Source organism: Myodes glareolus, chromosome 26, assembly GCF_982192425.1.
Source record: "Myodes glareolus chromosome 26, mMyoGla1.1, whole genome shotgun sequence".
In the NCBI taxonomy this organism is placed as follows: Eukaryota; Metazoa; Chordata; class Mammalia; order Rodentia; family Cricetidae; genus Myodes; species Myodes glareolus.
In genome coordinates, this window is record NC_142051.1 from 10239097 (window position 1) to 10253486 (window position 14390).

Genomic DNA, 14390 nt, shown 5'->3' on the forward strand with positions numbered 1-14390 from the left:
GGATGTGATGCAGTGTAGGATGTTAGGATGTGATGCAGTGTAGGATGTCGGGATGTCATGCAGTGTAGAATTTGGGAGCCCATAGAAGAGATGCAGGATGGAGAGATGTCTCTGAGTTATTAATCAAAGCTTAATAAACCCAAAGTACTACAAAAGCCTAGCTTTTGGTAAGTGATGTAGCACACATGAGGGCTATTTTCCCACTAAGGAGAACATCCATATGAGATATATTTTCTTATTTCCTTGGAAAGAGTTACTGCCAACTGTAGAACTACAGGGTGAGGTTTGTATAACATGCAGAGTCCTGTGTGCAATACTCGGGTCGTCTGGCTGTTCTTTGGGTTGTAAGGAGAAACCCACATTACGACTGTTTCTGGTTTCTTTAACATGTTGTTTTCCCCTTGCTAAGTGATGGTCTAAAAAGTCCATGTTACCTGAACTTGTGTGACAGTGGAGCTGGCCTGCATATTCAGTTCACTCCTGCCTTCTAACTGATGGTCACTTAGTGCTAAGATTTCCCTTGGAAGCTGTAGTACCTATGTCCATTTGTAAGAGCGTGACTGGGCACCCCCTGCGCTTTCCCCATTTGAAATGTAATAGAAAAATGGTGGGAATGTTCTATCTCATTTGATGCTGTCAGGCACACTAGCTCTTGAAATAGGGGTCCCGTAATGAAGAAACACTTCTTTTTGTTTGAGACAGCCTTTTTGTATAGGCGAGGCTGACCCATTACTTCTGCCTCTGCCCCCTGAATTCTGGCACTAGATGTCTGTCCCATGCTCAGTAACACTCACTTATGTGTGGGTGCTGTAGGTTGTGCGTTGGTGTGTGTGTCTGTGTGTGTCTGTGTGTGTGTGTGTGTATGTGCGCACTTGCATTATATTTAATGACTTGTTTGTAGCCAGTGGCTACCATTGTGGTCTACTTTGGTCTATTATTGAGGACTGGTAATATCAAGCATGTCTTAATATACCTGTGTTTAGAGACTGTTCAGGCTGTTGGCTCTTCTAGGATACATTTGTAGCACAAAAAGCCCAGCAGCTGTCCTTGGGTGTGGAAGTCTCTGACAACTTAGTAACTCGCTGTAAAAACAGGTGGTCTTTACAGTCAGGCACTAGAGCAGCTACAAGTTGATGCGTATTGGAAGTTGACTGGTACCGTGCAGTAAGGCAAAGAATTCCATAAAGAATCAGATTAGGAATCAGGGAGAAATACGGCTGACTGGGTGGCTCTAAAGGCAAATGCACCTGCTGTGCTATTCTCCCCAGCTGACTGCAGTCCCCTGATGCTGTGGAAACATCAAAGTGGAAGGGGAAACTTGACTCCACAAGTTCTCTTCTGATCTCCACATGTGTAGCCTCTTCCACTAATAGTAATAAATGCAGTAAATTTGAATATATGTGTATATTACATTATATATATATATAAAGAATGGGGAAGAAAACCATATTTTATATATACATATATAAAACATATATATATATATATTATATAGTATGTGTGTATATATATTGGGGTGAGGAATGAGGGCATTGGGGTTTGTATGCCCACTCGGGGATAGATGTTTCATTTACTATCTAATAAAATAGAAAGAATTAGAAAAATAATCTGAAAGATCAGTCAGTTGCGTTTAAATGCACGGTAACCAGCTATGCTGTGCTTAGAGGTTTGCGTGATACAGTTCTTCATATAGTCAGTATGAACTCAGAGAATACGTGGCCATAGGGTTGCTGTTTGTCTTTGAGAAGTACTGTTTAGCTCAACCAGCTTTTCATACTCCTGAAGAAGAAGTCAGGAAGAGGTAACACTCTTCTCCCGTTGGTTTGTGCCGTTGACCTGTTACCCGGCTATGTTTTAATTGCAGGGCTGGGAACAGCATTGATGAAATCCTTCCTGAGCAGCTGGAGCCATTTCAGACCCTCGAGGCCTTGGACCTAAGCAACAACAATATTTCAGAACTGAGAGCTGCATTTCCACCCTTACAACTCAAGTATCTGTGAGTAGAAGTCACCAAAGCCTTTCACCCTCAGTGAACATACTGTTATGATGGGGGTAGACGCTAAGATACAGCAAACTCCATTGGACTGTTGTTCAATTAAAATGTAGCTTTCTTATTGGCTTGAAATTGACAATAAGCCTAAATAGGTATTGAAATTAAAAAAAATGCCCCAAACTACAGTCTTGTTGCATTTTATTAATAATAATTCCATACAAAGTTTCTCTGTATCGGTAACAAGTATTTGTGGTCCTTGAAGCTCTCAGACTGTCCCGTCAGTATGTGTATACTAGTTACTTTACTGGCTGCTGTACTCAATTCCTGACAAGAACCTGTTTAAGGGAGGGAGGGACTTAATTTGACTGACAGTTTGAGGGTAGAGTCTTTCATGGCAGGGAAGGCATGATGGGAGAAGTGGTAGGCAGCGCTGTCACAGCATGGGCAGGAAGTCAGGCCAGATCATGAGACCCCAAATCCCGCCCTCTGTGATCTAGGCCCCACCCCCAACATTTTTACAATCTTCTAGAAGAGTCCCAAGTGCTGGAGAATAAGCTTTCCAATGCATGCGTCTGCAGTGGGCATTTTATATTAAAGCTACGGTGTTTTATATTCATGGAACCCAGGGCTTCTTCATACCTAGCAGGTGAGGACTTTGCCGGTGGGCCATATCCCAGTCCATATGTATAAACTTTAATTTGTTTACAGGGACCTCCGTGTTAACAGCTGATGGTCAGGTTCTCTAGAAAGCATTTACAGTGGGGAGACTGAACACATTTGACCTTCCCAAAGAAACCTGAGCAAACATCTGACCTTCACACTCTCCACAGGTATATCAATAGCAACCGAGTGATATCCATGGAACCGGGCTATTTTGACAATTTGGCGAGCACGCTCCAGGTGCTGAAGCTGAACAGGAATCGAATAACAGCGATCCCCCCCAAGATGTTTAAACTGCCCCAGCTACACCACCTGTAAGTGAACGAAACCTCTGGCATGTCATGCCCTCACCGCGACACTTTTGGTGTCCATGTTCTGATCCCACAGCCTGGCAGGGGAAGTTTAGGGGTGAGCAGGTAACTGCCTTCCCCTTTCATGGTGAGAGCGGTAGAATCTCCAGATTGGGCAAAGCCTTCCCGATTGCCTCACGCCAGCCGCTGCCTGACTAGACACGTCAGACAGTTGCTGAAGGAGCAAGCAGTGCGCTGGCTGAGCGCTCCCTTCACAAAGGTGCCATTGTGGAACTGGGGAAACCACAGGGTCTCTCAATAGCTGTGGTTTAGGAGAATAATACCGACAACTCTGGGATGCTTTGATAGCCTAAATGGCTGTAAAGAACCGTCTTGTTAAGAACGGTGGAATGGCTTGTGAACAGGGTCCCGCAATGGCACTTTCAGCCTTGGCTGCGCATTACAGAGACTTGGGGAGCTTTTCAAAACCCTAGTGCCCAGGCTTCACCCTAGACCAATTATACTAAAACCTCTGGGGGTTGCAATTTGAGCTTCGGGGACTTTTAAAGCTCCCTAGGTGGTTCCAGTGTTCAGCAGAAATAGAGGGCTGCAGCCTGCAGGGAAGTAGCAAACTGAAAACTAATTGGGAATGGCAGTAACCAACTTTGCATAAGTATGGAGCAGGATTTCTGTGCCGCTCCTTTGTAGACCTCCTGGGATGGTTATCACTCTTAATTCTGCAGCAACAAAAGATGAATACTAATTCATTTGCTGCTACCCTTAGTAGACAACACTTTAGAAATGAAACTGTGATGTACTTCCTGTATCATTCCAGACATATACCAAATATATTTGACACAGATATTTACCCTTCTGTAATAAATTGGAAAAAAAATATGAAAAGTCTGGGAAATTTAAAAGCATTCTGTTAGTTTAGCACTGATCGGGTAAAATACATTGTAGTATGTGACACATTTTATTACTACCTCTAGAATTTTCTTGTCACATGAACTAACTGCTTCATTGTATCATCCAATGCAGTGAGCTGAGCCGAAATAAGATTAAGAACGTGGATGGACTCACATTCCAAGGGCTTGGGGCACTGAAGTCTCTGAAAATGCAAAGAAACGGAGTAACAAAGCTTATGGATGGAGCTTTCTGGGGGCTGAGCAACATGGAAATCCTGTAAGTGTGGGTTATCACGTTCCCACTCAGATGGAACGGCCCTAAAGTGCTCAGTAGACCCCGGGTAGCTCTTACCCCAAAACCCACATTCAGTTCTTATGCTATGCGATCACAGCTATAGTTGGTTACTCAGCTGTGTCTCAGACGATCTGAGAATTCAGAAGTGCATAAATCTTGTGCCGTTGTCTTTCTATATTGAAGCCAACTATCTAGGCATGTTAGGGATACATCATGGGCTGCAGCCAGCCATGCATGTCCAGACTAGATTATGAACTCCGGATCCTGTCTCTGGTTCTCATTGTATGTGTATAGGCAACTAGACCATAACAACCTCACAGAGATCACCAAAGGCTGGCTCTACGGCCTGCTGACGCTGCGGGAGCTTCATCTGAGCCAGAACGCCATCAGCAGGATCAGCGCAGATGCCTGGGAGTTCTGCCAGAAGCTCAGCGAGCTGTAAGTTCCCTTTTGTTCTCCGTGGGTTCGAGAGCAGAGCTCATTCTGGAGGAGGAGTTCTTACCGCTGATCTCTGAAATTTTCATAACCAAGTTTCCCAGGCGACGGCGACGCTCCTAGGTGCCCTGTGTTGTCACTACATTTGGTTGTGACTAAGTTGAAGCCAGTTCGGCTCTGTTCAGCTCTGTGGCACATTGACGAAAGCAGTCATTGTTTCATGGACTTTTTATTTAATTTTAATTGCTGAGATGAGAAGTAACGTCTACCTGGATACTGTCAGGGCCGAGTGTTAAAGCAGGATATTATAGTTGCATTTCTTACTTATCTTTTAGAAAGCAGATTATTGTGTTGAATGGAAAGAAAAACGCTGTTTGTTGTTCTTGTTCTTTGCAGGGACCTAACTTCCAACCACTTATCGAGGCTAGACGATTCCAGTTTCCTTGGCCTAAGCCTCCTAAATACCCTTCACATTGGGAACAACAAAGTCAGCTACATTGCTGATTGTGCCTTCCGGGGACTTTCCAGTTTAAAGACTTTGTAAGTTACACATTTTGCTCTTGGTACACGAACCTAATTGGTTCCTAAATGTGCCCACTTTTCTCCCAGCAGATTTCCTTTGTTGCTGAGGAAATGTGTGCAGCCTCGACTGTGGGGTCTTAATCTTTCCCAGAGCAGTTTGATTAGAATAGGTCCATTTCATTCATGTGTGTTTCTTAAAGGGATTAGAAAGGACCCTGATCAGACAGTCTGGTGATTGCAGCTTCCCTTCGCAGGACCACAAGGAAGCCCAGAACTGCTAAAGGAAGAAACAATTTTAACTCCACCAATTTTTTTCTTCATAAATCATAGATTAAAAATAGCCCAGGGCAAAATAAATAAATAAATTAAAAAGATAATAGGTTATAGGAAAGGCCTTGAGGGAAGGTGAATGTTGGCTCTTCTGGTTACCTACAACCTGATTTCTGTCCTAAGAGAAAGAAAAGTGTTGATTTCGCTGAACATTTGAAAAATCTCTCCAGCGTTAATTGAATGTTGTGCACTGGGCTTCGGGTTTTGCACTCTTTACAAACCTGTACCATGGTCCGTCTGAACCCTTAGAGTGGAAAGATGCACCGCACAGTTTGCCACATGTCTGTGTGATGGGATTGGCTTTAAGATTTAATGTATTTTTCAAGTTGTTCAGGACTTCAGGGTTTAGCCGTCTTGATAGAACATTTAACAGGGCTGGGGTGGCTGTCTTTGTTTGGGGACAGTTTTTTAAATGTTGAATGCAGCATTCAGGATGTGAGAGGTGCCTTGGAGAATTGAGTTCCTTACTCTGACGTGGGCGGAGCTGGAGGGCGATTAGCAGGTCTTTGGGCACACCACCTGGATGGTGATCCGAAGCTTCTGAGAAGTATGTCTAAGGAGAGCACTGTGTTTTCTTAGGGACCTGAAGAATAATGAGATTTCATGGACCATTGAAGACATGAATGGAGCCTTTTCTGGGCTGGACAAACTGAGGCAGCTGTGAGTATAATTTGCCTCTTAATTAGCCTCCTCTATGACTTAAAATTATTGTCATAATTAAAGTCAGATCCATAAGCTGACATCATAGAGTCATCAGAAGTAGATATGTCATCTGGTTACACCCTTGGTCCTCCCCCCAAGTGCACGCTATTGCCCATGATGTGTGTATATTAATTAGCTTTTCTTTCTTAGATGAAAGGAAGAAATTTGAATCCTGGAATTGGCTAATTCATGTTGATATCTAGATAAGAGCTTGAATTTTATTTTGACCATTACCCATTAGGAATGATCACCGTGTTGAAGGGCCTGTGTTTACGCCAACATTTAGAAGCCCCCAACAGTGTGCTGTAGCCATGAGTTCTCAAATGAAGCAGTCTGTTCTCTGTATCAGTCACACTGCATCAGGGTCCAGAAGGGACGCAAACACTTTATATTCAGCCACGAAATGGTCTTGTAGACTGTTCTCTGTTTTCTGTTGGTGATGGAGGGTATCCAGAGAGAAGAGGGGAGCAAGCTACACTGTGGAGCAGTGTGACCCCCAGAGGACCTTATTTGTTTGGCATATGTGTTTGTGGGGTGTGTTGGTTATCCTTCTGTTGCTGTGGTAAAATACCATGACCAAAAGCATCTTAAGAGTTTGCTCTGGCTTATGGTTCTAGACAGCTCAGCTAGGTGTCCATGCTGGTAGGGAAGGCATGGCAGCAGCAGCAGTGGGAAGCAGAGAGACCACATCTCTGCCACAGAGTAAACTGGTAAGGGGGGCGTGCTAGCAACCCTCCAAGGCTGCCCCCAGTGATGTACTTCTTCCATCATATCCTAAAAGTTCTATGACCTTCACAAACAGCGCTGCCAACTGGGGATATGAGCCCGTGGGGGCGTTTCCATTCAAGCTCCTGTCTGTCGAATGCTTTGAACTCATGTTAAATCATGTTACTGAATATGAGATCAGGGATCCAGTATTTCAAGTTACGTTCTTTCCTTGACGAAAATAGTTTTGTTTGCAAATGAGAATAGTCCTTTTTCTAAGAGTTCTGGTCCTTAAGTGGCATTTTCAAAATTTACTGCAATGTGACTGTACCTCTTCCCCCACTCCAGAATGCTCCAGGGAAACCGCATTCGATCTATTACCAAGAAGGCTTTCACGGGTTTGGACGCGCTGGAACATCTGTAAGTAGCTGGAACTGAGTTCCCCTAAGGGTGGTCCCAGATGCTCTCTGTTTATGACTCCTGAAACGTGAAGCGAATAGCCTTTGCCGACTGCATCCTCCTGTCCTGTAAAACACATTTCCACATCTCCCTGTCATCTGTCAGTCTTGCTTCCTTCATCTTCATACCTGTTTGTTTTCTTTCCACTTAAGACCCTCGCTGTCCTTATCATGCCCATCCATCTTTAAGCAGTGACATCTGTAATCTAAAACAATCTAACATATATTGGGCACTTATCATAGTCTGGTCATTTTGCCAGATATATAAGTATTTATTGCTCCATTTAATACTTGTAAAAATACTGTTCAGTAGCTTTTAAAACGTTAAATGAAATTCCTGAAGATTCATGGATTGTGTCTAACAGTTAAGATCACTTGAATATTAAAGATCAAAAAGATGTTCCTGAGAGGGACGTGCTGGAGGTTTGAGAGTGGGTGACTGTGTCATGAGAGCCTTCGCTGTTGCTGCTGCTGTTGCTGGCTATAAAATGTGCAAGCCAGCCCTCTCTGTTACCATCTTTTGCTCTCCACACGTCAGTTGGGAAGTGCTAGGAAAACACAGATCCAGCTTTTTCTGACTTCAGAAAGACCCTAAATCCCTTTGGCCCTTGACCACTCAATCCGTGCCCCATCTCGGGAACCTTTGGCACACATTGATGAAATGAGATTCAGGGTGGAGGGTTTTTCAGTTGCTAAAGAAGATGCTAACTCTGGGGAGTATTGCTTAAGTTATGAAAACTGACCCAGCCAACTGTTAGTGTTAGCCTCACATTTCAATTTCAGATCACAGTGTAGTTTGGAGTGCTTGCTCTGTTGAGGAATGCTTGTAGCCAAAACTTTTCCTACATGCTAACTTGGATAATGTTATCATTTAGACGCACGTCTGGGCTGTACCTCACCAGGGCTGTGTCTTTGGGTGTTAGTCTGCCGGCTGCCTTGTGGGCTTTCACAACCTTACCGGTTGTTTTAAGAGAGACGTGCATTGCCAGCTCCCCCGACAGCAATGCAGTTGGAAATGGCAGAATGAGTCTGCACCACTGAGCACTGCCATGTCAAGCCAAGATTGCCGTTATTGAAACAGATTCTTTTCAAAGGAAAACTAGCCAAAGCGTTTGTCAGCTGGCCCGTTCCGTTTCTGGGAAAGTGGAATTAGTGGATCAGCAGAGTATTACCCTCTGCTTCAATTTTCTTTGACCTTCGCTGAGTCTCCCAGACTCTTGCCCTGCCCAAGTCTAGCACCTTCCTTCTTTGTTTTCTAGTCTACTTGCTCATTCAAAATCCCTCTTATATGTTATGAATTGTGAAAAAAAAAAGACAAAGGAAGTAACCATTGTGGCTGGTAGTTTAGCTCTAACTGCTTTAAAGTACCAGTTAAAAATAAAGTCAACACGAGCATCCTCTCGTTTTATGGATGCTAACTCCTGGAACCTATTGCTTTATTGAGTTCTCATGTGAACTTCGCTGCTTTTGCCGTGGAGAGTTATTGTGACAGAATTAGGCTGGAGTAGGAAATAATGAACTCAGTAATCCCCCTTCATGCCAGGCTATGTAGGAGAGCCATCTTTCTCTGGGTTGCTTTAGGAATACCTGCATTAATGTATAGCCAAACACACATCACAGAAAGTGGCCTACGAAAGATGTTTTTAAAACGCGTCATCATGGAGCATTAGATTGTGCACTTCATTAATAGCAAATTTGAATAATGAGAACTAAACAGCAGGCAGATCAGCCAGCGCCCTTGAGGAGTCAGCACTCTGGGATTGGCATCAGGAATGACCCTCTCGCCCCAGTGACTGAACCCATCTCTGGGCGCCTTGGTCAGCTTTCTGAGAGACTCCGCTGCAGTGGTCTCATTGGCACATGCCAACGAACGGGGAGTGTTTTCTCGTCGAGTGGGTGGGCGGTGGGGTGTGGCCAGCTACAGATGTCCACCCTGAGAGTTTCCCCTTTGAGTGCGGTGGGCAGTGGGGTGTGGCCATTCCCGAAGGACACGCCCTGCCGTAGTTCACCCTGCTGTGTTGGATTTGGCTGTTTTCCAGGGACCTGAGTGACAACGCCATCATGTCTCTGCAAAGCAACGCATTTTCCCAAATGAAGAGACTTCAGCAACTGTAAGTTTTCCCTTTTCCTTCTCCGGTTTCAAGTCACGCCCCGAAGGGGAGCTGTCATGTGATATGTCATCAGAAAAAGAGCGTCTAGCGCATTCTTGACATTATTGATGTTTATACCAGAAACAAGGGAAGTGGGCTGTTTGTTCCCTTGGTTGCAATTGGAATTTCTTTTTCTCTCTGTTTTGAATTTGCAGCTTAAATCTGTGGGACCATATATAGTATGGTTCCTAAATATAGTTCTCATTTTGTATTAGTTAGGAATTTTGACATATGAGCACTTCTGCCTCACTAGGACAATAAGAACAAGAGAAACCAGAGGCCCTGCTAGCTCATTTCTTGCATTTTAAGGTAGACTATAGGATATTTACAACATCATGCATTCGGTTTCCAAATTCCTCACTTGGTTAGTATTTATTTAAGTTTGACTTACTTGTAGAAATCTGCATTTCATACCAAACAAATTGAATGTAATTCCTCTCCTCAGGCATTTAAATACATCCAGCCTTCTGTGTGATTGCCAGCTAAAATGGCTCCCACAGTGGGTGGTGGAGAATAACTTTCAGAGCTTCATAAATGCCAGTTGTGCCCACCCTCAGCTGCTGAAGGGGAGAAGCATTTTTACCGTCAGCCCAGATGGCTTTGTGTGTGGTGAGTAAAAGTGCCGTCCTTGATTTTTATTAATTCCCCCTTTCCCGCTCATTTGTCCAAACAATGCGCTTGATGAGATGCGTGTGCTCTTCATAGTAATTTTCCGAGGTATGCGAAGTGGATCTAGAGTTTGCTGCCTGTTAGCGTTTTCCAGACATTGGTAGAGTTTGCCAGCGCGTCCTCTTATTTGGTTTAGCATCAGGGTGGTTTGGCGGCAAGGATGAAGTCAGATCTCAAAGGAGCTGAGAGTTGGCCCCGTGTTCTCTCCTGCTCTGCTTCCCCCACTCTTCCTTTGTGCCCAGCTGAGGAGGCATCTTCCTGGCTTTGACTCTGGTTCTGTAAATGGCGTACCAGCGGCTGTCTGTGGTGATGTTACAGGGACGCTTTACTCTATTGATTTTGCTGCTATCAGTTTTAGAGGCCTGGGAGAAAATTGTAGTTTCTCGTATGGGCTTTCAAAGATGGTCCCGGAGTCTGGGAGCTGCATTCGTCTGTCTGTTCATGGAGATCCTAACTGGGCCTTGTGTCCTGGGCAGGAGCTCCTCCACTGAACAGGATATCCAGCTTCTCTCTCCTCGCCGTTCTGTTTGGTTATAATTTTTGAGATGGGGTCTCACTGAGTTGTTTAGGGTAGCTTGGAACTCACTCCACAGTCCAGCTTCCTAAGTAGGTGGGTTCGTAGCTCTGAGCTGCCAATCTGGAGAACCTGAAAGCACCCTAGCTGCCGTTTACCCCCTTTTTTTTAAAAAAAAAAAAATAGAGTTCTGTTTTAAAAAATTATTTTCACTAATTCATGCATGTATTTTCACAAATATGTATATATATGTATTTGTATATATGTATGTGTATGTAAATATTTCCTCACAGTTGGCCTTTGCCAGCCCTTTGTCCCCTCCCACCAAATCCCCTTTTTCCAGCATCCAACTCCTACTTCCACGTCCTCTTTGGTGACCCACCGTGTTTAGTAAGCATTGTCTATATGCGCATGGTTGGGTCCGTTATTTATTTGTGAACGTGCAATGTACTATAACTGTACGACTGTCCCCTCCCTCCGCAGCTGTAACTGCCTACCGCTCTCAGGAAGGGGCAAGGCCGGCATTAAGCTCCTCTTCCATCCAAGATGGTGGGACTTGCGGCACATTTGTGCCATTTGCTTTCTGCTCCTTTAACTCTGGGGTTTGTTGAGAGCCTTGTAGGAAAGAAACCTGAGTAGCAAAGGAATTACGGCTGCTGAGACATCAACTGTTGGCAGGTAAAGCGTCAGGAGGAAGGGCAAGTTTGAATTTATTGTAAATCGTTTTAAGGTCCATTGTCTTAGCAACCAAAAATCTCAGTATTTGAAGTCGTCTTACCCAGAATTCCTGTGGCTAGTTAGGAACAGACTGTGGTTAAAATAAAATAAAATAAAATAAAGTTTCCATCTCTGATACAGTTTTCTGTCATAGATAATAGACTGTTCTTTACTCTAGGCTGCCTTGGAAACATTTACAAAAATAAATGCTTGTATAAAACACAAAATCAGAATTTGCTCGAATTTAAGCATGTGTGAGAAGAAACTATAGATCCACATTTTATCCTGGCATCATTTAAAATCTGACTATATACTGCTTTGCCTGATATATATATATCAGGTTGCAAAATGTAATGGTGCCAGCAATTTTTAAAAATAAAACTTCTGATGTAGGTTTTGGAACCAAATAAGCTTTTGACGATCATCCACAAGGGCCTCTCACTCTTTCTCTGTAGTCTTTATCTCGCAGTTCTCTGGCCCGGATGTACGAACCCCGGATCTGTGAGACAACCCCATATGCATTGTCTGCCGTGTTTGTCTCTTTCTTTTCCTTCCCCATTGTGAATCCGAACATTGATTTATGGGATGGAAATTTCAGAAAAATCACACAGAAGCAACTGACCTATTTAACAGCTCACAGGCGTAGGGTTGGGAGCGGACAGCCAAGCCGTGGTCAGGGAAGCACTCTGCTTCCGTTCACGGCCCCAAACTTGTGTTTTCAGATCAGCCATTTTACAGAGATTTGGTAGCTTCCTTCAGGGTTTATTTAGGCCATCTCTGAGAAACTGAAGTTCAAAAAAGGTAACTCTTCCAAAAAGTAACAGAGAACTAAAAATAACTGCCTAGAATGGGGAGTTGCCCAGATCTAATTATAATGTAACCCGACAGGCTGTGCGGCAGCGTGATTGATGGGCTGCCCCGCTTCAGGCCCCAGCCAGCGCGCTAGCTCGCGCATGCTTTTTCGATGGCTTGATTTATTTTGGGCTGTTCGGGTTTGTTTTCTTTTTGTTCATTACGGTCTTTTCTTAGTTTACTTACATATGCGTCTGCCGGTTTGTCTGCCGATTTGTCTGTCCCTGCATCGGGCCTACGCAGGTGCCCAGAGGGCCAGGCGCGGAATCAGAATCGTAGGTAGAGGCAGTTATGAGCTGAGCGCTGTGGTGCTGGGAACAAACCCCAGGTCCTCTGCAAGAGCAGCCAGGTCTCTCCAGCTGCTTGTTACCATCTTGATGATTCACGGATGTTTGCTTGCTTATGGTTTCGTTGCTCTTTTGGATGGAGAGGCCTGAGCAAAAGACTGTAGATGCTGAGAATAACGTTCAAAGATCATCTATGAGCCTCGAAGTTTTAAAACTGCGTTTTTTTCTTCCTTAAAAAAAAAATTCTTTCATTGAATGGTAACTAATATGGTAATTATGGTAATTATCCTTGTGTACGAGTGCACTGTGGCAGTTTGGTACACAAAGACGTCCTATGAGCAGATTCAGCTGCTACCCAGTAGATCCATCACCTCAAACTTAAATCATTTCCTTGTACTGGGAACATCGCAAATCCTCTCCATGGGCTCTTTTAAAACAATCACCTAATTGCTGTCGGCCAGCCTTACCCCTGCATCTCTAGGTTTTAAATATGGTCTGATTTCCCTTGTGCCTTCTTAAACTCTCTGCTTATACGTATACGAAATACCAGACATGTGGCATAAACTTCTACGACCGTTTCAAGGTACCACTTCTCTCAGTTAGAAAATGACGGCGCCTTCTACTCCACTGAACTCGGGCACGTTACCTCTGAGCCTGCTCCCGCGTTGTCGCTCATTCCTGGGATTGCCGATGTGTCTGTAAAACACAGGCTTGGGGTCACCCCTGAGCTGCCCTCTGCTTTGTTTCCCGTTGTTGGCATTCGAGCGGTGGTGGACTCTGAGGCCCCTCACATCATTTTGTTTCCTCCTTCTCCATTTTAAACAGATGATTTCCCCAAACCCCAGATCACGGTTCAACCAGAAACGCAGTCAGCAATAAAAGGCTCCAACGTGAGTTTTACCTGCTCAGCTGCCAGCAGCAGTGACTCCCCGATGACTTTCGCTTGGAAAAAAGACAATGAACTGCTTCAGGACGCTGAAATGGAGAACTATGCTCACCTCCGGGCCCAGGGAGGCGAGGTGATGGAGTACACCACCATCCTGAGGCTGCACAGTGTGGCCTTCGCCAGTGAGGGGAAGTACCAGTGCATCATCTCCAACCACTTCGGGTCATCATACTCCGTCAAAGCCAAGCTCACAGTAAACAGTGCGTGATTCACTTTCCTCTAGTGTTGAAAGATACCATATAGTAACAGCTACAGTATCTGTCTGCCCCCCTTCCCCTCTCTCTCCCCCACAAACCCCTGCTTTTTTTCTCATGCTTTCCCACCTACCTAAAAAAAAATCCCTATTCTTTATTATTCATATCTAAAGCAATGATTTATTGGATTTGCCTCTCTGGATATGGCAGGATGAACCAGATCCTTTTCCTCCCTCTGGGGCACGGTGATATGTGGGGCCACACAGCATGCTGCCTTTAAAAGCTCTGGGTGCGAATTCTGTCACTCCTGATATATAGTTATGACTCTCACCAAGTGTCTTACCTTTGTACCTGCATCTTCCAACTAGAGATGGAAGCTGGAAAGATGGATGGCTCAGTGCTTATGAGCACTGTTTGCTCTGCTCTTTCAAAAGACCAGGGTTCAATTCCTAGCACCCACGTGGCAGCTCACGACTGTCTGTAACTCTGGTTCCAGGGGTTTTGACACCCTCACACATACACACACACACACACAAACACAGGTAAAACACTAATGCACATAAAAATAAAATAGAATAAAATATAAAGAGATGCCAAGTGCCACTTCTTAGAAATGCCGTGACCCATAAACAAGATAATGTGTGTGTTGGCAGCCTTGGAGTTTGGGTAGCGCTCCGTAAATGCATCCATGGTGGCCACCGTGAGTAAGCAGCAGTGCTGTAGCATCATTTGCATGGCAGGCAGACAGTTCTGCAGCTCTAAG

The 14390-nt window shown here is 44.5% G+C and overlaps 1 protein-coding gene across 1 annotated transcript in view; it reads left to right on the plus strand.

Annotated features, from left to right (window-relative positions):
* Positions 1-14390, plus strand: part of Lrig3 (leucine rich repeats and immunoglobulin like domains 3) — a 48945-nt gene that overhangs the window by 26960 nt on the left and 7595 nt on the right. Inside the window, exons 4-13 of the mRNA XM_048418468.3 lie at positions 1865-1996; positions 2824-2967; positions 3985-4128; positions 4441-4584; positions 4978-5121; positions 6013-6093; positions 7189-7260; positions 9338-9409; positions 9894-10057; positions 13313-13633. Of these exons, the coding sequence (XP_048274425.3) occupies positions 1865-1996; positions 2824-2967; positions 3985-4128; positions 4441-4584; positions 4978-5121; positions 6013-6093; positions 7189-7260; positions 9338-9409; positions 9894-10057; positions 13313-13633 (1418 nt within the window). The remainder of the gene's footprint in view (positions 1-1864; positions 1997-2823; positions 2968-3984; positions 4129-4440; positions 4585-4977; positions 5122-6012; positions 6094-7188; positions 7261-9337; positions 9410-9893; positions 10058-13312; positions 13634-14390) is intronic.